Source organism: Salmo salar, chromosome ssa12, assembly GCF_905237065.1.
Source record: "Salmo salar chromosome ssa12, Ssal_v3.1, whole genome shotgun sequence".
NCBI lineage: Eukaryota > Metazoa > Chordata > Actinopteri > Salmoniformes > Salmonidae > Salmo > Salmo salar.
This window is the reverse complement of record NC_059453.1, coordinates 58,389,493-58,416,459: the sequence shown is the minus strand read 5'-3', so window position 1 is coordinate 58,416,459 and position 26,967 is coordinate 58,389,493. Positions and strand designations below refer to the sequence as shown.

Here is a 26,967-nt window from a genome sequence, read left to right as displayed (position 1 = left end):
ACACAGTCCCACTCCCAACATGTCACTCTTAATGGCCCTACCTCGACGGGAACTGACAGAATCCCAGCCAGCCCCCACAGGGTTCTCAAACATTTGTAATGTGTTACATAAACATTGGTCACACTCTCTCTCTGTATTGCTCAACTCTCTTAAAATAAACGTTCTCCGTCCAACACCAATTTAGTTGCGAATTAAGCATAAGCGAGTTTTGAATAGCATCAGCTAGAGAGAGAGAGAGAGAGGGGAGGAAAAGAAGTAGAGCATGCAATGAGAAAAAATCATATCGCGTGAGAGAGATAAAGGTGGAGAATGGGGGAGGAGGCAGGAGAGGGAGAAGGAAAGAAAGAAAGAAAGAAAGAAAGAGAGAGAAAAAGTAGAGAGCATTTGAGGGGAAGAAGGACAGAAAGAGAGGGAGAGAGGAAGGAGAGAAGAAGAGAGAGAGAGGTAGAGAGAGTTACTGAGGGATTGCATGACTTCCTCCCTGTTTATTCCGGTCCTCTCTAACTGTGATTGATGGAGCTGTGGAGTGAAGAGAGAAACAACTGGTGGGAGGGCTAGAGAAGGATTCATACTTTTCTCCCTCACCCTCTCTCTTCCTCTACCTCTCTCAATCCCCCGTTTCCCACATCTCTCCCTCTCTCTTCTCTACCTTATTTTTCTCTTTCTCTATCCATCCCCTCCATCCCCTTTCTATCCATCCACTCCATCCCCTTTCTCTAAGTCCCTCTTCCTCAAATCCGGGCCTCGCACCACTGCTGGTTTTCATTCTTCCCCTCGAACCAAGGACTGATTCTGAAAACACATTCAGGCCTTTTAGCTTATTTGAAATGGAGGTATTGTGACTAGTTTTCTGGACACAGATTAAGGGCGTTTTCACACATAGTTCTGAGCTATAGTTCAAATCAGAGTTTGATTATTTGTTACATTGTATTTTTTTTTCAGTTGGTCCGGTCGGTTTCACATTGCCAAATGTCAAACGAACTAAAATGCCTAAACAAAACCACATGTTAATGCAAGTCATTTGTTTATTGGAGAAAAATGTTCACGTTAAATCCATCTATGATTATCAAAAATAAAAATGTCTGTCACAAACTTCATATTACTTTCTTTTTGGTCTTCCACCAACATGCAGGAGGAAACAGCGCCGCTCTAACTGCACCTTAAATGGGCTATTTTCAGTGGCCTGTATCCCTGGTATAGCCCGTCTCCCCTAATCTGCATCGGATGCGCTCATAAATGCGGTGCGATTTACAACGTTTCAAAGATATCAAGTTATGGTACTGTGTGGATGAAATGTTCATAGTCAAACAACCAATAATATCTGTTGTTATTTTCCTGTGTTTGGTCTGGACTGCATTCTCATCTGCAGCGAACCGCACCACCATACAAATGGAATCAGACTGAGACCACCCTTTTTGAGTGAACCACAGTGCGTTGTTTAGAGTGTTCACACCAGTCCAAACTAACCGAACTAAAGGGGAAAACGTGCCAAAGTTGGGAAAAACCGCTCCAAACCAATTTGGTGTGAAATCCCCCTAAATCTAGCCCTGGACTAAAACATGATTTAAATGAGCATAGTTTTTAATCCAGGAGTAGGGTTAATCTGTGTCAGGGAAACAGTGAAACTCTCCCCAGAACGGCCTCACCATAGAGTTGGTTCGATGGACATTCTTCTAGTCAAAAACCTCTTTATGGTCCTATAGACTTGGTCGGCAAACATTGCATCACTTCAAACATCCCCGCCCTAAAGAGTCAAAGATTTATTGGTTCCTATTGATTTCATCTCAAAATGAATATGATAGTGTGTTGTGTTAAGCATTGTTTCCCTCTGAGAGATGTAACGATTACTGGTGCCATCCCATGGGAACTGTGAAGACTTTGGCAGTCAATGTGTGTGTCCTCCATCCCTGATCTCCGGGCTACACTTGTAAACATCCCCCCCTGTGCAAGGCCAGAGCCGAGATTAGTCTTGTTGACTCTGCAAGGACAGCCTGTCAGGCAAAGGCAGAGGATGGAGCAGACCCTAAACAAACACACACGCTCTCAGCCTTGCACACTGAAAACTCGATACACTTGAAAACATTCACAGACACACACACACACACACTCGTCACAAGTGCACACACACGTGTGCGCACACATACCTGTTCATGACCAGTTCCTCTTTGTTTCAGAAGACAGAAAACTATTTGTGGGAATGCTCAACAAGCAGCAGTCTGAAGATGATGTGCGACGTCTCTTTGAGTCGTTTGGCAGCATTGAAGAGTGCACCATCCTTAGAGGTCCTGATGGAAACAGCAAAGGTCAGTGTTAGTGGTTCCACCACCACAGCTATGTAATGTTCATCATCACACCATAGCATTAAGGACATTTCAAACATGTCTTTATTTATTTGTATTTGTTTGAGTTGGGATTGAAGCAATTAAATCATTGTCACCTTGACTTAACAATAGCCAGATGCAATGTATTCTATCATCACACTTTAGCGTGCTTTCATTTCCGGGATTTTATCTTAATTGGCATTTAGCCTATGCCTGGCTAACAGTGACCTTTTAGGAAGCCTCACCATACTCTTCATCAGGATCCGAGGTGAAGTTTCCCCTAGGTACAGATCTAGGATCAGATTCCCCTCCCTCAAGAATGGCGCTGCAATGGATAGCTGCCGCTTTACGAGCCCCTGACCAATTCTGCTATTTAGTGTTTTTTTGCGTTTTTGTACATAATGTTCCATCATCGTTTCCTATGACCAAAAAGAGCTTCTGGACATCAGAACAGCAATCACTAACCTCAATTTGGATGAAGATTTCTACCTTAGTGATTCAGCCACCCAGGACATACTGCTCACCCCGGACAAGGCCCTAATCCCAGAGACTCGGAAAAGGAAGAGACGGTGTAAGAGAGGCCGAAGTGCGGGCACCCTGACGAAACTACGTTGGCGAGTAAATAAACCGTGTCTACCTTCCTGGAAAATAAACTGTACAAGCTCTGTTCGAGACTATCCTATCAACAGGATCTGAAGAACTGTAATATCCTATTTTTCTCGGAGTCATGGCTGAACAACAACATGGATAATATACACTGAGTGTCGGTAAAAATTAGGAATACCTTCCTAATATTGAGTTGCACCCCCTTTTTCTCCCAGAACAGCCTCAATTCATCAGGGCATGGACTCTACAAGGTGTCGAACGCGTTCCACAGGGATGCTGGCCCATGTTGACTCCAATGCTTCCCACGTTTGTGTCAAGTTGGCTGGATGTCCTCTGGTGGTGGAACATTCTTGACACACACGGGAAACTGTGTGTGAAAAACCCTGCAGCGTTGCAGTTTTTGACACACTTAAACCGGTGCGCCTGGCACCTACTACCATACCCCGTTCAAAAGCACTTAAATATTTTGTCTTGCTCATACACAATCCATGTCTCAATTGTCTCAAGGCTTAAAAATCCTTATTTAACCTGTCTTCTCCCCTTCATCTATACTGATTGAAGTGGATTTGACAGGTGACATTAATAAGAGAGCATAGCTTTCACCTGGATTCACCTGGTCAGTCTATGACATGGAAATAGCAGGTGTTCCTAATGTTTAGTACACTCAGCGCACACTTAGCTGGTTTTTCTATGCATCGGCAGAATGAAACGATAGCCTCGGGTAAGCTTAAAGAGGGAGGTGTATCTTCTTTTTACAACAGATGGTGTCCAATCTCTAATATTAAGGAAATCTTGAGGTTCTGCTCGCCTGAGTTAGAATACCTCATGTAGACCATACTATTTACCAAGGGAGTTTTCATCTATATTTTTCATAGCTCTCTATTTACCACCACAAACCAATGTTGCCACTAAGACCGCACTTATCGAGCTGTATAGGGTCATAAGCAAACAAGAAAATTCTCATCCAGAGGTGTTGCTCCTAATGGCCGGTGATTTTGATTGCCGGGAAACTGAAATCCTTCTTACGTCATTTCTACCAGCATATCACCTGTGCAACTAGAGGAGACAAAACTCTAGATTACCTTTACTCCACACACAGAAACGCATACAAAGCTCTCCCTCGCCCTACATTTGGCAAATCTGATCATTACTCTATCCTCCTGATTCATGCTTACAAGCAAAAACTCAAACAGGAAGTACCAGTGAAGTGCGAGACGCTAATCTGGACGCTTATAAGAAATCTCGCTACGACCTCCGATGAGCCATCAAACAGGCAAAGCATCAATGCAGGACTGAGATCGAATCCTACTAAGCCGGCTCTGACGCTTGTCGGACGTGGCAGGGTTTGCAAACTATCACAGATTACAAAGGGAAACACAGCCATGAGCTGCCCAGTGACGCGAGCCTTCCAGATGAGCTAAATGCCTTCTATGCTCGCTTCAAGGCAAGCAACACTGAACCGTGAGTAAGACCTTTAAACAGGTTAACATTCACAAGGCCGCAGGGCCAGACGCATACTCAAAGCGTGTGCTGACCAGCTGGCAAGTGTCTTCCCTGAAATGTTCAATATCTACATGTTTCAAGCAGACCACCATAGGTAACCTGTTTAAATAACTATTACCCATAGCACTCACATCTGTAGCCAGGAAATGCTTTGAAAGGCTGGTCATGGCTCACATCAACACCATCATCCCAAACACCCTGGACCCACTCCAATTTGCATACAGACCCAACAGATCCACAGATGATGCCATCTCTATTGCACTCCACACTGCCATCTCTCAGCTGGACAAGATTAATACCTATGTGAGAATGTTGTTCATTGACTGGAGCCCAGCGTTCAACACCATTGTGCCCTCCAAGCTCAGTACTAAGCTAAGGACCCTGGGACTGAACACCTCCCTCTATAAATGGATCCTGGACTTCCTGACGGGCCGCCCCCAGTTTGTGAGGGTAGGCAACAACACATCTGCCACACTGACCTTCAACACGGGGGCCCCTCAGTGGTGCATGCTTAGTCCCTTCCTTTACTCCCTGTTCACCGACGACTGCATTGCCACGCATGACTGCAGAACCATCATTAAGTTTGCTGACGACATGACGGTGGCAGACCTGATCACAGATGATGATGAGACAGCCTATAGGGAGGAGATCCGAGACTTGGCAGTGTGGTGCCAGAACAGGTTGGTTTTAAGTGTTGATGCAGTGGATTGGTTCCAAAACTACCTTTCTAACAGAACAGAAGAGTTTCGAAGGCTTACAAAAGGAGTTCCCCAGGGCTCAATTTTAGGTCCGATCCTTTTTACACTGTATATACATGATATAGGGAAGACTGTTGACCCTGCAAATCCCCATCTGTATGACGATGACACAATTATTTATTCTAGCGCATCTCATATTGAGAAGGCTTTTCAGGATTTACAGTTGGCTTTTGATGTTATTCAAAAGGCAGCTATTCGAATTAAAACTTGTGCTTAATGCAAGGAAAATAAAATGTATGGTTTTCTCTTCCCTGAAAGTAAACAGATGGAGTCTCTTGCCGATTTTAACTATAAAAGGCCAGCAAATTGATAGGGTCACCTCCTATCAGTATCTTGTGATTTGGTTAGATGAAAAGCTGAATTTTAAACAGCACATTAATAATTTTACCAAGAAACTGAAGTTGAAATTGGGTTTCTATTTTAGGAACAAATCTGACTTTTTTTACTCACTTCAAAGCACCAGAGGTTTTTATTTATCAGTGCTGGATTATGGTGATATTATCTATGCAGACCTCAGCAAATACCTTAACAACTCTGGACACAGTGTATCATGGTGTTTTAAGATTTATTACAAATGCTAGATCACTCACACATCACTGTGATTTGTATGCTATGGTGCAATGGACTTCTCTCTCCAACAGGAGGCTAAAGCACTGGTACACTTTTTGTGTACAAAGCATTGATAGGACAACTCCCTTTGAATCTCTGTTCCTTACTGACCAGATCAGTCACTCAATACAGTCTTCGTTCATAGTCGCTGCTGTCCTTGTCTGTACCTAAGGCTAGAACTGAGATGGGGAAACAATCTTTTTCCCATAATGCCCCTTCATCCTCGAACATGCTTCAAAAGATATTAACGTTAGGGGAGTTAGTGTCCTTGCCTGTTTTTAAGACTCTGATCGACAACACTGTTTCTGATAGCTGCAGTTGTTTCTTATATTCAATTTAATCCGTAACTTGTGACACTAAGGATATATCATGGTCCACACACACCAACACAGTCGTGAAGAGGGCACGACAACACCTCTTCCCCCTCAGGAGGCTGAAAAGATTTGGCATAGGCCCTCAAATCCTCAAAAAGTTCTACAGCTGCACCATTGAGAGCATTTTCACTGGCTGCATCACCACCTGGTATGGCGCATGCTTGGCATCCAACCGCAAGACGCTACAGATGTTACTGCGTACGGCCCAGTACATCACTGGGGCCGAGCTCCCTGCCATCCAGGACCTCTATACCAGGCGGAGTTAGATGAAGGCCCTAAAAATGTCAAAGACTCTAGCCACCCAAGTCATAGACAGTTCTCTCTGTTACCACACGGCAAGCGGTACCAATGCACCAAGAAAATACTAAACTGACCCAAGATCAGCGTCTAGGGGCAACTTCACCTTACACCCTTCATCAGTGCTCTTCATTGGCAGGCTTTAGTGGTAAACCTCATTAGGTTGGTCAGTGCTGCTTCATTGCTTTACTTCATGTTGTTCATCAGCGGGCTTACACTAATCAATATGCTTCATTGCAACTAAGCCCAATGAATACTGTACGCTTTATCATTCACATTCATCAATAAGCCTCATCAGGGAACTCTGTCAGTGAGTTGAATGGGAACGATGGGGACGCCCAATAATCACTGAGCTTGATCATTCAGATTCATCACTGAGTTTTATCGATAGTACTGTAAGTGAAATAATTATCGTTGGGCTTCATCAGTCAACTCCTTATGGAAGGGGGTTTAAATGATGTGGATAGTGACAGACTGTCTGACTGATTGTCTTTTCTCTCTCTCTCCTCACTCTCTCTTTTTTCCTCTGTTTATCTCTCTCTGTGTGTTTCCCTCTCCCTCTCTGCCCTGTCTCTCTCTCTGCTTCTCTCTCTCTCACTCTCTCTCTCTCTCTCTCTCTCTCTCTCTCTCTCTCTCTCAGGTTGTGCGTTTGTAAAGTATTCCTCTCACGCTGAAGCTCAGGCAGCTATCAGTGCGCTACACGGCAGCCAGACAATGCCTGTGAGTTCAGTATTCAATATGGTGAGTGTATCAGCTAGTGTGTGTCCTTGGTAGTGTATGTTTGTATGTGTTAACACATGTACTCCTCTGCTCTCTCTCTCACTCTCTCTGTGTGTGTGTGTGTGTGTGTGTGTGTGTGTGTGTGTGTGTGTGTGTGTGTGTGTGTGTGTGTGTGTGTGTGTGTGTGTGTGTGTGTGTGTGTGTGTGTGTGTGTGTGTGTGTGTGTGTGTGTGTGCGCGCGTGCGTGCGTGCGTGCGTTTGCGTGCCTGCTTACCTGCGTGTGTGCGTGTGTGTGGCAGGGTGCGTCCTCAAGTCTGGTGGTGAAGTTTGCCGACACGGATAAGGAGCGCACCATCCGGCGCATGCAGCAGATGGCTGGTCAAATGGGCATCTTCAACCCCATGGCCCTGCAGTTTGGGGCCTACGGGGCCTACGCACAGGTAGGACACACACACACACACACACACACACACACACACACACCGCAAGTACGCCCACACACACACGCGCAAATACAAAGCAGGGTATGAGCTGAAGCACAAAAACAGTGCAGACTAAACTTAACAAAATAAAGTCACACTCTCTTTCTCACTCTCCTTCCCTCTCTCTCTTCCCATATCTCCCTCCTTTCCCCTGGCTATCTCTCTCCCCATGCAGGTGCAGCAGCAGCAGGCAGCGTTGATGGCGTCAGTAGGTCAAGGGGGTTACCTCAGCCCTATGGCAGCCTTCGCCGCCGCACAGATGCAGCACATGGCTACCATCAACGGACTCCCAGGAGGGCACATGACCCCCACCTCAGGTGAGGGCAGCATTCAAGTGTTCAACTTCTCCACATGTAAGGCAACCATGTTAGGACATTATCAGCTTGGGCGGGGGCCGAGACTTAGTTGTAAGATAAATCTCCCTTAGTTGTCAGTATAAAACGCCCTCAGTTGTCAGACCAAACTCTGCCAGTTAACTGGCCTGACAACTAGCAATGTCACCTGCTCATCTCTCTCCCTTTCGTCATCTCTATCTGCCAGGTGGCAGTACCCCCCCTGGTATCGGCGGCCCCACAGTGACCAGTATCCCCTCGCCCATCAGTGTGAATGGTTTCAATGGAATGCCGCCCCCTCAGGCCAACGGGCAGCCCTCTGCCGAAGCTGTGTACACCAACGGGATACACCCCTATCCTGGTGAGCCTCCCACAACCACCCATATTAAAGGTTTAGTCGTTTAGAAGACGCTCTTATCCAAAGCAACTTACAGGCGCAATTAGGGTTAAGTGCCTTGCTCAAGGGCACATCGACAGATTGTTCACCTAGTCTGCTCTGGATTCAGCACAACATACACTTGCTTTAGGATATATAGAGACAATATAACACACACTCACTACCTACCTACCTGCCTGCGTGAAACACACTCGCCATAAGGCACACAGAGTACACCCAATTATCTACATACAGTAGATGGATAGAATTGTTTTCATGTTTTTTTTTACCAGTTAAGTTGACTGAGAACACATTCATAGCAACAACCTGGGGAATAGTTACAGGGGAGAGGAAATGAATTAGCTAATTGGAAGCTAGGGATGATTAGGTGGCCATAATGGTATGAGGGCCAGATTGGGAATTTAGCCAGGACACCAGGGTTAACACTCCTACTCTTACGATAAGTGCCATGGAATCATTAGTGACCACAGAGAGTCAGGACATCTGTTTAACGTCCCAGCCGAAAGATGGCACCATACAGAGGGCAATGTCCCCAATTACTGCCCTGGTATATATATATTATTATTATTTTAGATCAGAGGAAAGAGTGCCTCCTACTGGCCCTCCAACACCACTTCCAGCAGCATCTGGTCTCCCATCCAGGGACCAACCCTGCTTAGCTTCAGAGGCAAGCCAGCAGTGGGATGCAGGGTGGTATGCTGGTAGATCCAGAGACTACAGTATATCATATACTGCTCAAAAAAATAAAGGGAACACTTAAACAACACATCCTAGATCTGAATGAAATAAATAATCTTATTAAATACTTTTTTCTTTACATAGTTGAATGTGCTGACAACAAAATCACACAAAAATAATCAATGGAAATCCAATTTATCAACCCATGGAGGTCTGGATTTGGAGTCACACTCAAAATTAAAGTGGAAAACTAGGTAAGTACAGGCTGATCCAAGTACAGGCTGATCCAACTTTGATGTAATGTCCTTAAAACCAGTCAGAATGAGGCTCAGTAGGGTGTGTGGCCTCCACGTGCCTGTATGACCTCCCTACACCTGGGGCATGCTCCTGATGAGGTGGCGGATGGTCTCCTGAGGGATCTCCTCCCAGACCTGGACTAAAGCATCCGCCAACTCCTGGACAGTCTGTGGTGCAACGTGGCGTTGGTGGATGGAGCGAGACATGATGTCCCAGATGTGCTCAATTGGATTCAGGTCTGGGGAACGGGTGGGCCAGTCCATAGCATCAATGCCTTCCTCTTGCAGGAACTGCTGGCACACTCCAGCCACATGAGGTCTAGCATTGTCTTGCATTAGGAGGAACCCAGGGCCAAACGCACCAGCATATGGTCTCACAAGGGGTCTGAGGATCTCATCTCGGTACCTAATGGCAGTCAGGCTACCTCTGGCGAGCACATGGAGGGCTGTGCGGCCCCCCAAAGAAATGCCACCCCACACCATGACTGACCCACCGCCAAACCGGTCATGCTGGAGGATGTTGCAGGCAGCAGAACGTTCTCCACGGCGTCTCCAGACTCTGTTACCTCTGTCACGTGCTCAGTGTGAACCTGCTTTCATCTGTGAAGAGCACAGGGCGCCAGTGGCGAATTTGGCAATCTTGGTGTTCTCTGGCAAATGCCAAACGTCCTGCACGGTGTTGGGCTGTAAGCACAACCCCCACCTGTGGACGTCGGGCCCTCATACCACCCTCATGGAGTCTGTTTCTTACCGTTTGAGCAGACACATGCACATTTGTGGCCTGCTGGAGGTCATTTTGCAGGGCTCTGGCAGTGCTTCTCCTGCTCCTCCTTGCACAAAGGCGGAGGTAGCGGTCCTGCTGCTGGATTGTTGCCCTCCTACGGCCTCCTCCACGTCTCCTGATGTACTGGCCTGTCTCCTGGTAGCGCCTCCATGCTCTGGACACTACGCTGACAGACACAGCAAACCTTCTTGCCACAGCTCGCATTGATGTGCCATCCTGGATGAGCTGCACTACCTGAGCCACTTGTGTGGGTTGTAGACTCCGTCTCATGCTACCACTAGAGTGAAAGCACCGCCAGCATTCAAAAGTGACCAAAACATCAGCCAGGAAGCATAGGAACTGAGAAGTGGTCTGTGGTCCCCACCTGCAGAACCACTCCTTTATTGGGGGTGTCTTGCTAATTGCCTATAATTTCCACCTGTTATCTATTCCATTTGCACAACAGCATGTGACATTTAAGGTCAATCAGTGTTGCTTCCTAAGTGGACAGTTTGATTTCACAGAAGTGTGATTGACTTGGAGTTACATTGTGTTGTTTAAGTGTTCCCTTTATTTTTTTGAGCAGTGTATATGTTACATAATATATTCCCCAATTTTACTCATTTAATGTAACATTGATAAATATGAGTCTGGGTAGATCACCAGGTAAGTTCTAATAGACTTGAGTCCCCAAAGGCCATTGTAACTACTTACGTGTAAAGAGGATGTGGCTTTGGAGCAAATCTGTGACTGAGGGTAATTTGTGCAGGAGGTCCATTTTGCTCCAATTATTTCCCATCCCTTCAGAGGGGCTTGATGTTGGATTCTTGTCAGGAGGGCTGGCTCTGTAGAAAAACTTGTTTGTGTAGTCGACGGGTCTTGAAAAAGGACAATGAAACAAACAGCTGTGTTATGAATGGTAAGAAAGGTGTTTATAAAAGGTTATAAACTATAAAGTTTGCTTATGTATAGTATGCACTTGTGTCATATTCCAATGTTAGCCAGTACGTGTGTCGACTTCCTTGGGTTTGTGAAGAGGGGAGGAAATGCTTCTTTCTCCAATCTCTTTCCAGTGTTGCAGGAGGTGGTTTTTAGAGAGGACTCTGAAAAAAACAGCTTGGCTCATCGGAGTTGTTTTGGGGTTCAGGGTGGCTGCTTCCTCTCTTCTCTCTCTGAAGGTACCCATTTCCCCCGTCCTCTCCCCTTTCTTTCTATCAGAATGGTACCCATTCTGCCCGCCCTTCCCCCAATTCTTTCAATCAGAACAATCCTGTTTAGTCTTAGTGTTAATTGGTCGGTGTGGTCATATGGTTTTGGTGGTGATGGTAGTGTGGTATGGTGTGTGTGAGTGTGTGTGTTTGCGCATGTGTATTGTATAATGATTGTGTGTGTGTGTTTGTATGTGTGGTGCTTCATGATGGAAATGTGGGGGTGTGTTTCCATGCATGTGTGTGACAGCTTGGTTGTGATAAGTGTGTGGTGTGTGTAGTAGCATGGTATTGGTGTTGGTTATTATTTAGCTGTAATGTTTCCAAGTCTCTGTGTACTGTATCTGTAATGTTGTTTGGTCCAAAAATGTGCACCACACAGGGATGTGCTGTAATGCCTGTGGTTTTGGGGGAGGAAAGCCAGGAGTTTTGTGTGGAGGTGGTGGATCTACATTATCCTTGGTGTGCTTCAGTGCTCAATCTGCTCATTAAAACTGGTGTGTGTGTAGAAATGTAGTCAGTCTCAGACGGCGTCCTTTTTGCTCAGTTGTTCGAGGGGACATGGTGAGAGACGGGAGAAGTTAAGTTCTAATTCCTCGTTTTACTAGTTTTCTTAGTCTCTCTCTAACCACTTTATACCTCTCCCCCTGTCTATTTCTTTCCTTTTTTATTGCCTCTTCCCATCCTTACTGTTTTTTCCTGCTCTTCTCGTCCTCTGTCTCTATTTCTCGCTTTCTCCACCGCCTCTCTCTCTTCATCTCTCTCTCCGACTCAAAAGCTCAGAGTCCCACTGCAGCAGACCACTTACAGCAGGCTTACACAGGAGTCCAGCAGTATGCAGGTCTGTCAGTTTCACATGGTATGTGTGTGTGTATGTGTGTGCGTGGGTCCGTGCGTGCGTGCGTATATACATAATGTGATATGTAGGTGTCTGAGCCTGTTATTTAATCAATTGGTGTGTGTACATATTTCTGTGCATAGCGTGAGAGTGGGTGTAGGTGTGTGTGCGCGCGCTCTCCAGCCTTTGAGTGTTATCTGATCTGCTTGTGTGTGTGTCTTAGCAGCCTACCCTGCTGCATATGGCCAGATCAGCCAGGCCTTTCCCCAGCCTCCTCCCATCATCCCACAACAACAGAGAGAAGGTGAGGCGTACACACACATAAGCCAGCCCTGGCCTATACCAATCTTATAGAATTCTGTGTTAAAGTGGCTGGTATGTTTTGCTTGTCTCCAAGCTTGTATATTGCTAGCAAATGACCAGTCTTTCATAGTGTGTTAATAAGCATCGCATGACATACCTGCATTTCCATGCCAATCTGCCTCAATTTTACATGAGGTGTGCACCTCAATAGCTTCCTTTCCTTGTGTTCTTTCCTTCATCCACACTGATGTGAAGAGCAGTCATCACCTAGGAAAGGACACAAGGAACGGACATACTATAACCCGAATGTCAGCCGTCTGCAGTAGATCACCTGTTGGTGGTGATTCAACATGTAGAATCGTCGGGAAACAGACAGTGTTCTATATTCAGAGGCAATAGGACCGCCACCCACTGCATTTAACAGTTCATTTTTGCCTTGGAAGAAAGCCAGAGAAAACAAGTGAGACAGAGAAGCACACCGGTAGACTGGCTAGAATCAGCCCGTGGAGGGAGAACTCATTGACCTGTGTGCTTGACGACTCTGGCTTGGGACTCTGGCTCCCCCCTGTGGAGTGTAGATGAAATGAATGGGCATTATTTTGCATCCCAAATGTCACTCTACGCCCTTCATAGTGCACAACTTTTGACCAGAGCCCTATGGGACAAAGTAGTGCCCTGGTCAAAAGTAGTGCACTGTATAGGGAATGGGTTGCCATTTGAGACACAGCCATCATCTGAGATCAGAAATTGTTCTACATATTCTTTCTGATCTCAGATGTTGCATCATTTGCATCATTGCATCATCATGTTGGTTGGTCCGAAAACTCTTCCTTCCTTTTGTTTCTCCCTTGCCTTCCCCCTCTATACCACCACCTGTATCACTCCTTTGCTATCACCCCACACTCTCCTGTCCCATTCTTCCACCTCGTTCCCACCCCTTTCATCTCTCTCTCTCACTCTCTCTCTACCCCTTCCCTCTCCTCCTACCCCTCTCTCTTCTCTCTCCCCATGCCCTCCCACCCCTCCCTCTCTCCCACTCCTTTCTCTTCCCCCTTCCCCTCCCCTCCTCTCTCCACCCCCCTCTCCTCTCTGTGTGCAGGGCCGGAGGGCTGTAACCTGTTCATCTACCACCTCCCTCAGGAGTTTGGGGATGGCGAGCTGATGCAGATGTTCCTGCCTTTCGGTAATGTCATCTCCTCCAAAGTGTTTGTGGATCGGGCGACAAACCAAAGTAAATGCTTTGGTGGGTAAAAACGATAAAACACCTGTAAAGATGATTTATTCTTCATTATTATCCTTATTATTATTATTTCACTAATTACTTTCTTTACCGCAGACGCAACCTTTTTTGAAAACATTGAAAAGAGAAATTGTAAATTCCGGAGTTGCTTGAAAATTGGGGGCCCTGGCGGGTGGAATGGGGGGTGAATGTGTCTTGTGGGTCTTCTGTTACAGATAAATGTAATGCATGTAGCGGTGGGTAACACCTGTAACTGCATCATAAAGAGGTCCTCACTCTCAATAGTATGACAGATCCGATGTTATAAGTTATCATAATGTTTTATGTCAGGTTATGACAACATATTGTTATGACAACATATTGTAGTGACCTTGTCAAGTCAACAGCTAAACTATTACACCAAGAGGTCCGAACCAAAGGGTAGGTAGCGTAAACTTAACCACATGTAACAAATGGATTTGCATGAATATACACATCAAAAGTCCCAATGCAAAGTTACACCTAACTTTTCTATTTTTCCAGTTATTAGCTACATAAACCGATCAGAATTCCGAAGAATACCTAAGTCATGCCGTAAAATGTTTTTGTATGGTGTGGCGTAATATGGAGGATCTGGAAAGCCAGTCTATTCTCTGATCTAGCAAATACTTTATGAATAAATTGTTACAAATCAGCTTACCAGGTTGCTAGCCAATTAGCCTGCTAACAATAACCCTACCAGCCTGGTAACGTTACATTAGCACTGCATGAGTCAGCCATTTGCTATCAACACCTTGCTAACAGCTACATTAAAGTAAACCAAGGTTTTTAAATACATAACCCCATCTAACCAGTTATCAAATAATGTTACCGGTAAATGCAGTTATTTTAGCCAGCAAGCCAGCCAGATAAAGTTTGTTCTTTTAGCCTGCTAGCTAGCCTAGCCAGCTAACTAGCCTAGCTAGCCAACCACCACGGTCGACAAAGCTGAGTAGTAAGACAGATAACTACACCAACTAGTCTAGAACAGGCAGGAAACCCACAGAACACAACATCAAAAATACAGCAGATACAGTGAGGGAAAAAAGTATTTGATCCCCTGCTGATTTTGTACGTTTGCCCCCTGACAAAGAAACGATCTATAATTTTAATGGTAGGTTTATTTGAACAGTGAGAGACAAAATAACAACAACAAGAAATCCACAAAACGCATTTCAAAAATTGTATAAATTGATTTAGATTTTAATGAGGGAAATAAGTATTTGACCCCCTCTCAATCAGAAAGATTTCTGGCTCCCAGGTGTCTTTTATACAGGTAACGAGCTGAGATTAGGAGCACACTCTTAAAGGGAGTGCTCCTAATCTCAGTTTGTTACCTGTATAAAAGACACCTGTCCACAGAAGCAATCAATCAGATTCCAAACTCTCCACCATGGCCAAGACCAAAGAGCTCTCCAAGGATGTCAGGGACAAGATTGTAGACCTACACAAGGCTGGAATGGGCTACAAGACCATCGCCAAGCAGCTTGGTGAGAAGGTGACAAGTTGGTGCGATTATTCGCAAATGGAAGAAACACAAAAGAACTGTCAATCTCCCTTGGCCTGGGGCTCCATGCAAGATCTCACCTCGTGGAGTTCCAATGATCATGAGAATGGTGAGGAATCAGCCCAGAACTACACGGGAGGATCTTGTCAATAATCTCAAGGCAGCTGGGACCATAGTCACCAAGAAAACAATTGGTAACATACTACGCCGTGAAGGACTGAAATCCTGCAGCGCCCACAAGGTCCCCCTGCTCAAGAAAGCACATATACATGCCCGTCTGAAGTTTGCCAATGAACATCTGAATGATTCAGAGAACAACTGGGTGAAAGTGTTGTGGTCAGATGAGACCAAAATGGAGCTCTTTGGCATCAACTCAACTCGCTGTGTTTGGAGGAGGAGGAATGATGCCTATGACCCCAAGAATACCATCCCCACCATCAAACATGGAGGTGGAAACATTATGCTTTGGGGGTGTTTTTCTGCTAAGGGGCCAGGACAACTTCACCGCATCAAAGGGACGATGGACGGGGCCATGTACCGTCAAATCTTGGGTGAGAACCTCCTTCCCTCAGCCAGGGCATTGAAAATGGGTCGTGGATGGGTATTCCAGCATGACAATGACCCAAAACACACGGCCAAGGCAACAAAGGCGTGGCTCAAGAAGAAGCACATTAAGGTCCTGGAGTGGCCTAGCCAGTCTCCAGACCTTAATCCCATAGAATATCTGTGGAGGGAGCTGAAGGTTCGAGTTGCCAAACGTCAGCCTTGAAACCTTAATGACTTGGAGAAGATCTGCAAAGAGGAGTGGGACAAAATCCCTCCTGAGATGTGTGCAAACCTGGTGGCCAACTACAAGAAACATCTGACCTCTGTGATTGCCAACAAGGGTTTTGCCACCAAGTACTAAGTCATGTTTTGCAGAGGGGTTAAATACTTATTTCCCTCATTAAAATGCAAATCATTTTATAACATTTTTGACATGCGTTTTTCTGGATTTTTTGTTGTTATTCTGTCTCTCACTGTTCAAATAAACCTACTATTAAAATTATAGACTGATAATTTCTTTGTCAGTGGGCAAATGTACAAAATCAGCAGGGGATCAAATACTTTTTTCCCTCACTGTATAAAGTACAGAGAGCGGAGACTTACAGATTGATGGCTGAGTTAGCTACCAAAGAAGAGTCAAGGAGAGAGGAGGCTCAGAAGGAGAGGCCGTTTCACCGGCCGAGGGAGAGTCAGCTAATCCAATGGTGATATATTGAGGTAAATCCAAAATAGATTGATTCCAGAGGCAATAATCCAGAGGCAGGAATGGGCACAGGAGACGAGGGGAAGAGTCAAGATTAAGACGGAGATTGGAGGAAGGCTGCAGGCAAATGGAAATGATCACAACAGCATAGTCAGTCAGCTACTGTAGCACACTAGTACTAAACCAAGGTTGAAAAACTCTGGTAGCATATTTCACAAAAAACAGGCATTCCCCACATGTGGGGAATATGATTGGTTGTTTACACCACACCTCCTCGTGATTGGTGGATTGTAGCTCACCACTGCCAACACTCAGTCTGCATGGCTAGTGGCTAACGTTAGCCACCTCGAGCTAGCTAACGCCGAGTAGATTCTCCATATGATGTTGAGAAACAGTGCTTGTGGATAGTTTAGAAGATATCTGAAAAAAGTTACCAAATGGTAAAAATGTAAAAACTCCAAAACATAACCAAGTTATAGGTAACCAGATCATGACTATAACTAAGTTACTAAGTCTTTGAACACACTGTGTTGTTACTTTGGTGAGTAAAAACTCATGCTTCCTACCCTTTAAGGTTGCTACAATATGATACATGACATGGCTCTAATCATTTAGACTAGTACATCAGCTAGCTGAGAAATAAGCATGGTCATAACACTTCCTATGAATACCCTCTTCATAAGGCATTATATATATGCCTATAAAGCATTATGAGATATACAAGATGCATTATAATGCATTATGAAGAAGGTATCCATAGGAAGTGTAACTGCCATGGTTAATTGGCATATCACTGAAAGGTACCAGGAATGTATTCTAGCATAAACGGATGTATCATGACTGCTTATAACAGATGTTATATGCTAATGACAGGCTTATGACATATTTATGAAGCAGAGTTCTAGTAACGTGTTACCCCATAAACACTCCCTCTTTAGTGATAATCATGACAGGACTAGTTCATATCTTTCATTGAGAAGTAGTCTTTACCATAGATTTACAATATCCGGAATCAAAATAGTATAATTGGGTATAACATAGTAATATTTAAGAATAATTTTCATGGGCCTTTTAACAGAGGCAGAATTAAATTGGTATTTATCCTTGCACCCTCTAGGTGATGTTATTTTGGTTATTGAGAGTCGGAAATATGTCCAACAAATATTTAAGTGTCATTTTGACGAGTGCTGTCTGTTCTAATTCTATGGTTTCTACCCTTGATTTGAGTGACCTAGTGTTGTTTCTATTGCACGTCGTTAGGCTTGTTATTGATGTGGGCATTTGATGTGTCAAACTGTGTCTAATGTACAGTAACTTTAACATGCATTATATGCTAAGATGTCCACGTGATAATATTATAAGAGAACTGCAATTGAAGTGAAGTGTTACGGCATGTGTTTTTAAAGCGTTATAAACTCAGATAAACTGAATGGCTATGGCAGGAAATGTGCTATATAGATAACAGTATGATTAAGTATTAATTGAAGTTAGTGTATTCTTTGTGTGTTGCAAATGTGGGAAAATGTAAGAATCATGTTGAACTGTCTGGCACCAACTTGAAATCTGAAGTAACTTTCTCATATCCCTCCCCTCATCCTTACCCTTGCCTGTATCTTGTTTTCCTTCTTTCCTTCCATCTCACGCTTTCCTTTCATAAAACTTCAACTGTCACTCATACTGTCCTTTGGTCTTGCACTTACCTAACCTCGTCCCCTCTCTCTCTCTTCCACGATATTTCCATCTTCCTCTCTTTCCATTTTTCTCTCTCCCCATCTCCCTTTCTCTCTCTCTCTTTGTGCGGTCCATCCCCCAGGGTTTGTGAGCTTCGATAACCCAGGTAGTGCCCATGCTGCCATCCAGTCAATGAACGGCTTTCAGATCGGCATGAAGAGACTCAAGGTGCAGCTCAAGAGGCCGAAGGACGCCAACCGCCCCTACTAGCCCCTCCCCCTATCAGCCACCCCTGCCCTGAGGGATATGGCAGTCACTGCACACAGGGCAACACAGGTGAGAGGAGTCGCATGCAATTGGACCCCTAAATTATATAATATATAAAATAGAATGTTTAACACACACATATATATGTGTATATATATAGTTTAATGTATTTATTTACATTGTCTATATATTTATATTTGTTGATGTGTGAAAATATGTTTTGCTAGGGCAAATAGATCAATGTGATTTTATTGTTAGCAATGAATAAAGGACCATATTCTTACTTTTCCAGGTTTTTATTGAGCTGGAACACATGTTGATTAAATGAACGACGTCATTGAACTGAAAGACCACAGGAATTATTTGAGGCTGGTATGAAACTGGATCATATACTGGGCTGAACATGAACAAATTAAATGACCAAGTAATGGACACCTCTGTTGGATGTACCTTTTGGACCTCAGAGAGAACTCATGCAAGCCTGGGTAGCTCCAGGACTCTTACTCTCTTTATCGCCTCCCCTCCTCTCTTTCTCTCTCCCTAAACCTGCCTGAATGACAGCTACCTTACAGGACCACAAGGGAAGTATTATAAAAGAAGAAGAAAAAAAAAAGAAGAAAAAAAAAACCGTGGAACAGAGATGGAGGAAGTATGGATGCCAAGAGTTCCAAGAACTAAACTAACTTTTAAAAAATACTTTATGGGGGAATGCCATAGGAGATATCTATGTAAAGGTGTTGGGTATGGGGAAATAACTTTTTAAAGAACACTTTTACAGGACTAGGAGGAGAGAACTTTGTAGGGAATGCGATATTTCATGACCCAAACTCACTTTGATTCGGGATGGCCATCTTTAGCTTGGAGTGCCTGTCTGTTTCCAGGGGATACCGTTGCCAAGGAGAGCCATAGCAACGGTCTCCAGGGAGTCTTACCTGTCATTCCTTAGTTGTTTTAGGGACCAAAAGACCAAACATTTTTATTGCTGAGGACTTGTAGCTCTATTAATATACTCGGACCACTGCATCTCTTTTAATCTTTGTTAATCGATTAAAGAGTTGCATTTAAAAGATGTGTACATTTAGAATATATATACAATATATGTATATATACATACATATATATTGCTGTTATGCTTTTTGAATACAGGCAACACTATTTCAGATGACCAATGGGGTCGCTCACTTCGCTAGTTTACAATTAACTATTCAAAATGTTTATTTTTTTCCTCTTCTCATTTTCTCTTGGGGGATGGGATGGAGAGTGCATGGGAAGGGTTGTTCCATACTGCAGCCTTACCTTTTCTAACTTGACATCCTAACCTCATAGTTAAAAGAACATCAAAAATGTTTGAAATATATGAACTTGTTTATATTTGCAGTACATATATATGTATATGTATAACACGCATTCAAGCTAATGTATTCATATATATACATATATACAGTATATATAGATAAATAGATATTAATCAAACTAATATATGTATTTACAGTATATGCACATATTTTATGTGTGTCTGTATATAGAACAGCTATTGACTATGATGAGCTGTAATTTTTTTGTAGATTTTAGCTGGAGTTTGAAAAACTGCTCTGCTTGGGAAGAGGCGCAAATCTGGCAGCTCCCAGAGCTGCAGGCATTCCTCTCTCTAATAAACTATATATGCTGATACACACATATTCCTGAATATATGTGTGAAGATTCACATACACTGTATGTACGTGTACATACCATTTAAAAATGCAAAAAAGCCACTTCTCAGTAGCAGGCTTAAAGAGAATCAGGCTAAATTAATTTTAGAGGTAGGACAAAGATCTTTGACTTGATTCCAAACATAACTTTTCAGCTTCAAAGGACACTCTACACAAACTTAACATGTATAAACAACGTTCTCTTTGACATTTGAACCAAAATGGATGAATACCGTGACCTTTTCTCTCTCTTAATTGCATTCAGTAAGTAAGTGCATGTAGCGTATGGGCTGTCAACACAAGGTGTGCCTTGTCACCTGCAGAATCTGCCATCAAGCACTGTGCTTTCAAAACATTACTGCAAGCAGCCAACGCGCTACGATGATGTCAAAACTGCAGTCGCATTCCATCATGTCGTTTCACATCTCCATAGAGAGCTTTAGCAGTAAAGCATGTCAAAGCTAACGAATCGTTCAGATGATTCATCGTGGTCCTCTCACACATGGAAATTAGCATCAAGTACTCTGACAGTCACAGACTCATTGTGATGTGTATTTGTCATTACACTTTAAATCAAAGTGGGTATTATATATTCTGCTAGTACATGTACTAACTAAAAGGGAGCACTTGGAAATGCTGTGCAAGTATAAGAACCCTTGAGGCTACGTTCCACTGGGTTTGGTCTGACATTGCGTATCGTATGGTTATAACTTATAGGTGAAGTTTCATGATGTTAACACATTGCAGACCTAGGAAGTGGTTTGTCTACTGAACACAAAGTAACCAGGAAGTGTTTTGTAATGTATACAGCCGGCGCCAATTCAGCTATTGTTGTATGGAGCTCTCTCTAACTGTTCCTCACTACACCATTCCCCTAGTGCCTGCGTCCAACTTTTACTAACAGACAGGGATGTAGGGTTAAATAAAAGGTGGGTAAACACTGAATACCAGTCGAGACCGCCAGGCTGTTTCCAACGTCAATGCTAAGAGTGCTAATTTAGCGAACTAGGTGCATAACTGCTATGCTATAGAAATAGAATGACTAGAACATACATCCCCATTCAAGTCAATGTTGGCATAATGGGTGGACTGGCAGCTATGGAGAGTAAACCAATAGGAGCAAAGCTAGGTTGAAGATGACAAACGTTAACCTTTATGGGATTCTAATATACCGTAACTCTTTGCAACAATGGGACCAGCTATACTAGTTAGCAATGGTACTGGTAGTTAGCAACGGCGCTGGTCCCAGATTTGTGACATCGTGGTCTTAACCTGTATATTGTAGATGTAGGAGCAAAGCCGGAAGTAAAATATGTGCTAAAATGTGTGATTTGTTGATTTAACTCAACTGAAATACATTCCATTGCATGAGCCACATCAGTTAACATCATTTGAATTAACATTCTACATTTACTATGGAAATGATTGCGTCCCAATACCAGGCAGCCATTGCGAATGTACCCATGAGTTTACCAATCAAATTGCTAGGGTTAGAGGTTCCGAGACCTTTCTATTCAATCTATTTCTATGTGCTATGCATCAAATCAAAACTGTGTTTAACTGGATTTAGCCTCAATTGCATCCCTGCTACAAGGTCTGTGTCTCACCCTGTCTACCCCAATGCAAACAGGCCTAAAGATGTCATTAACACTCTCCTTTACAACACCTTCTTTCTCTGGGTTTGTGAAGTAAAGTTCTGAAATGCCTCTCCCCATTATTTATCAAAGGTTTGAGATCGGTTTCTTGTTGCACAAATTTCCCATTGACATCAACCAATTTATGATTTACTTGAAATTCAAAGTTATGCATAAGTTCGGATTCGGCTTCTAAGTCACTTCAACGTGTCTCCCCAAACCAGTTAAATATAATGTCAAAATCTAGATTTCTGCCTAAATAGACATACCCAAAAGTAATGATTTACCATGAGGGCCATGAACAATACACAGTAATGCTTATTCTAACAGAAATATCAAAATCTCACCTTTCCGGTAAAAATTGTTTTAAATTGCTGAGGTGTTGTCACTTTTGAGGACACAAGCTCAAGTACACAGTACTAATATGATAGAAATATGAAAAATCATACAGGATATGTTTCCTATTCAATAAAAGTGGGAGAATAGAGCTCGAAATGCTTTCTAAATATGGAAGCAATCAAATAATAAACAACTTACTATAATAATTCACCTGTCTTATAGCTGATCATACTTAGTGATTACAAAACTGGCACCAATTCATATAACTGACAACAATTTTCTGCCCAGTGTCCTCTGAACGACTCAGAGACTCCATTTAAATGCCTGCTAACTCGTTACAACTTCAGCTTTAAGCACAAAGAAGCACAACATGCTGTGACCAAGACAAAGTGGTCTTGTTTCAATTCTACAAAATTATTTTGTATTTGTTCATGTTGAGAGCTCTTAAATCTGAGAATATCCCAGCGAGATGATTATGCTTTTGCTGTAAATCGCTAGGCTCTCCTGTTTCATATACCATATTGTAAGTGGAGCTGCGAGTTTCACAGCCAGAGGAAATTGATCCTTTGTCTGGATAGGCCAGAAAATGTGACGTGTCACTCCCTATGCAAATCAGGTGTCAGATTTTACATACTGCATCTCAGATGAGAGCAGAGAGCAGTATGTGAAGCGGGACAACCAGAGCTTTCACAGAGTGCACAGCATTTGATGTTGCGCCATCCACAAGGCTCTCTGTATCCAAAAATGGCGGTTGGAACTGGTTCAGAACTGCTCAAAGTCCCCTTAACTTCTCCCAATGCCACCTTTTACTCAGCTCATGCTCTCCCAATCACACTTTCCCAATGAAATTCATCCCTCACTCTCCATTTTGTTCTGTGTTTAGGTTTATTTCCCTGCTTGCGCCCCTCTCTCTGCCTACTTTAACCCGCATTCCAAGAGCTGAGGGTACTGGATTGGTGTCAGCAATATGGTGGAAACTCCCTTAGCCTTTCAAATAGGCTATAGAGCTATTAGTGCATTTCTTACACCTATCCCAATGCTTTCCAATTGAGTGAATGAAGGCAGAGGGAGAGGAATGACTGGAATTGAGCACCTATTTCACACGCTATAACTTTCAGCTGCAACTGTTTACATATAAATTGAGAAAAAAACATCGTGGTTCAAAAACAATGAGAAACAGAGCAGAAGTTTGAATATAAATATATATAAATATATACATAAACCAATGAATATACTGTAAATGTTTTTGTTGCTCTGTTTTCCTCTGTACATAGGTTTGCATATTTTATAGGACTTTTACTTCTATCTACAAGGACTGAATAAAAATGAAACTTTAATTACTTCAAAAAGAGGAACGAAAACATAATAATCAATGAAACCAGGTTTAAAAAAAAAGAGTCCATAGGAATATGGTACAACTGTATGACCTGACCTAGGCATTTAACCAGAAAACAGTCAGGGAGAGCATTGAACTCAATTAGAGCATAGACATGCATTGGCCTTTTTATACAAGTGTTTTGGGGTTTCTTTCATTTATTTATGTATTTATTTATTTATTACTTCTGTTTACAAATGATATGCATGATTTCATGGCATTATTTTTCTATGAGTTGGTATGTGACCAAATAGTTTTTTATATTCATGTATAGGCCTACATTGTGGTACATTGTTGACCACTTATTGTCTACAGGATCACAACTTGCAACAGTTCTTTGAGAAAGGGAGATTATACTCATATTTGCCAAGTTTGTTTTGTTACGTTTTCTCAGAGGTTTATCTGTTGTTCTTTTTTTAATTTGTGATTGTTTATTCAATATCAGAGCTCTAGTGTTCTTTTAAAGCGTTATGCTGCTGTTTTCTGAACTGTTTTACATTTCACTTCCCCGCTCTTAATATTTAAATGTACCTCAACTGTTCAATCTATCTAGATGATTAAAGCTACAAAGTGCATTCAAATTGCGGTATATTTGTGAAATTCTACATACAAATTCCAAATTCAGCTAAATGTGGCAGCATATAGGTTGCAATGACATTGACATGGCAATTTATTGTTTCAAAATTAAAATACAAATTAGTGTTAAGAGTTCTGTATTAATCAGAGAAATGTTGTTTCTTTTGTCTCAATTATCATATCTGTTTTTTGTAATGTCTTATAGAGCTCTGATGTTGTACAAGTGTTCAGTTCTATCAAGGGTAAAATACCTATCAAAAACTGCACTATTTCATCAAATATTCAGTTACTCAATTTCCGATCATGCTGTTATCATGGGTTTGTTCCTACACTTTACTTCTTCAATGGATTCAAAAGTATTCTGAAGACAATTTCAGCACATGAAGGGGATGGGGAATTGAATGTTGCGTGTAGCGCTTTACCATGTCTGATGAGGTAGGCTTCTCATTGGTTAGTGCGCTTTAGGCTCCCGCCCTCGTCTCTCCAGACTGCACCATTCTCTGATCCCTGGACTATTTTGTAATTTTAATGAATGATGCGTCTCAGCTTAGCCCAATAATAAAGCACAGTCTAGAATACACCCGTGTTGTGACTCAAACTTACTGCATATTCTAACAGCGTCTCGACCAGGGTCATATTCATTAGGCAGCAAACGTTAGAAAATGTATTGCATTCCATATTAAAAATAATTTGCCCTAATGAATATGACCCAGTTCTTGTAATCCTTCAGTTCTGAGATAATGTGACCAAGGTGGTCACGAACTAAGAAGATTCACAAGAATTGTACCATTTACATTGAAGTGATAAGAAATCCACGTATGAGAAGAATTAAAGTGCATTTAGCTACTTTGTCGGTGACAATGTCACAAAATATGGAGACCACTACACAATTTTTATTTGTATTTTTTTTTATTTACATTTAATATAAAAAACAATCAATATAAAAACAATTGCATTTTAAAAATACAATAGTACAATTACCTAAATCATGATTGTCTTATTTGGACATTTCAAACCAAAACAAATAGAAGGCACTGACCTCGATTTAAGAGCCAATGGTAAATATCAAGTAAATGATTAAGAATTGTAATTTTTTTCCCCCCTCAGGGTAACTACTTCCGGACCCCCCGACTCAGCAGATGAAAAAAATCTCTTCCAGTATCTGGCTCTCCTCCAGGTCCTGTTGGGGGGTCCGGTAAGGGCCAGGGTGGGAGAGCAGAGCTTGGCGGGCTGGTTTGGGGACACTGAGGGGGGGCTGGCATCGGGTAGGGTTGCCTCGATGGGCGGAGGGGCTGTTTCGCTCGGGCAGAGAGATGGGACTGAAGATCTCCAACAACTCAATCAATGAAGAGTCCAACCTAGAGCAAAAACACAGATGAAGAGGAGTCAATGAATGAAAACCCATTTGATAAGTGCATGATACGTCTACTTGCTAACATAATCGCAATATTACCTATGTAATATTGTCCTTTCTTGAATCTCTCCAGCATTCGTGCCATCCTATTGTTTAACAGGAACTAGACAAGGCCAAAGCATGACTGTGGCACAAAGCTTGTAGTGCAAATGTGTAGTGCACCTCGTATTTGTTAAACAGAAGATATGAAAGGATATCCATGTACGGATGAATTGTTAACTCAATGTTTTTGTTCTGTAGTGTCCATTGAAGTGTAACACAACCAGTGTAAAATGTATAAAGCCCTGGGGTGGACAAGCAGAAGGGCATGAGATGTTACAGGTGCAACAGAAAGAGATCGAGAGCGCACAGGGGCCTTCTCTTCCAGAATAAGAATGAGGGAAGAAATAAATAAACCAAAGCGAGAGATTAAGCTAATAGAGATTCAATCCTTCAGTCTGGCTGCTTGATAAATTATTCAGTGTGTACACACAGTTGGACGAGTGCATTCCAGATACAAAACATAAATTCTTAAAGCACGCTCCATCGATGTTTCTAACATCATTCGCTGCTCGTTTTAAAGCTACGAATTTAAAACACAGAAAATGTATCACTATAAATATTTTGTTAAACAGAAAAAGACTCAGATGGGTATCAGCAGCCAGCATCGCTGACCACCCACGCACATGTCAACGAGCGCCGTAAGCCAACCATTGGCTCTCAGAACCTCGGAAACGCGTAGATGCAAATCGATGCTGCTTAAGAAAGAACGATCATTGTAGTTTTCCATCCATTTCTTAAAATCTATGTACTTTGAATTAATCTGTACAAAAGTGTGTGTGTGGGAAAACAAAAGGGACACCTATAGCGGATAACACCTGCTGGGGGGAAAAACAAGATTGAAGCTTAAGTAAATCCGTCTTCTTCATTTGGTCTCCTTTTGACTGTCAATAGCAGTTAGTGGGGAGAAGAGTGACAGTGTGTGAGAGAATGTGTGAGAGTGAGTGAGAGAAATACAGAGTGCAGGGAGGGAGTGTCAGGGTGAAACTTTGGCAGGGCTCCCTCTTGAAATGTGAGAATTTGCATTTTCATTTGTGGATTTATTTAACGGACAGGCCTCTCAAACAGCCATCCATCAACGGACGACATTTCCGTAATGAATAATGCATCACTTACCGGCGGTCACAATCTATAACAAGGTAAAGGGGGTGATGGGGTGGGGGTACAGTTTGGGAAAGGGGGAATTCAAAGGTTGGGAGGGGGAAGTGAGAGAGGGAGATGGATAGAGAACAGGCCGGGTGGGGAGAATGCTAATGGTTTGGAGGGGCCATGGATACCAAAGGCCTTCGTTGTTTTACGCAAGGTTCAGTAGCAAATGGCCTGCGGGTATTAATATCACTCAAGGGGGCTCTTTATGAATCTGCTTGACTACATGCTCCCACAGATAAGTCACACAGAAATAAATGAATACATTTCGCATTACAAAAACATGCATACTCAAAGTTGCTACCTTCCATATCAG

General features: G+C 42.9%; 2 protein-coding genes across 22 annotated transcripts in view; one reads left to right on the top strand and one right to left on the bottom strand.

Moving 5' to 3' along the window:
• Positions 1-24,630, top strand: part of LOC106565371 (CUGBP Elav-like family member 4) — a 103,763-nt gene extending 79,133 nt beyond the window's left edge. The window contains exons 4-14 of one of the 20 annotated variants that reach the window (XM_045691569.1): positions 2,178-2,303; positions 7,109-7,188; positions 7,488-7,628; positions 7,846-7,987; positions 8,211-8,363; positions 11,210-11,314; positions 12,123-12,185; positions 12,406-12,486; positions 13,585-13,668; positions 18,313-18,506; positions 18,730-24,630. In XM_045691569.1, coding sequence (XP_045547525.1) covers positions 2,178-2,303; positions 7,109-7,188; positions 7,488-7,628; positions 7,846-7,987; positions 8,211-8,363; positions 11,210-11,314; positions 12,123-12,185; positions 12,406-12,486; positions 13,585-13,668; positions 18,313-18,440 — 1,103 coding nt within the window. In that variant the 3' untranslated portion in view covers positions 18,441-18,506; positions 18,730-24,630. Of the gene's footprint in view, positions 1-2,174; positions 2,304-7,108; positions 7,210-7,487; positions 7,629-7,845; positions 7,988-8,210; positions 8,364-11,209; positions 11,315-12,122; positions 12,204-12,405; positions 12,487-12,745; positions 13,502-13,584; positions 13,729-18,312; positions 18,507-18,729 lie in introns of those variants that run through there. The other 19 variants (XM_014132406.2, XM_045691567.1, XM_014132398.2 and 16 more) reach the window with 19 other exon arrangements.
• A 319-nt stretch (positions 24,631-24,949) lies between these two features.
• kiaa1328 (KIAA1328 ortholog) overlaps positions 24,950-26,967 on the bottom strand; it is a 55,160-nt gene continuing 53,142 nt past the window's right edge. Inside the window, exon 11 of one of the 2 annotated variants that reach the window (XM_045691561.1) lies at positions 24,950-25,410. In XM_045691561.1, coding sequence (XP_045547517.1) covers positions 25,185-25,410 — 226 coding nt within the window. In that variant the 3' untranslated portion in view covers positions 24,950-25,184. The remainder of the gene's footprint in view (positions 25,411-26,967) is intronic. The other variant, XM_014132391.2, reaches the window with a different exon arrangement.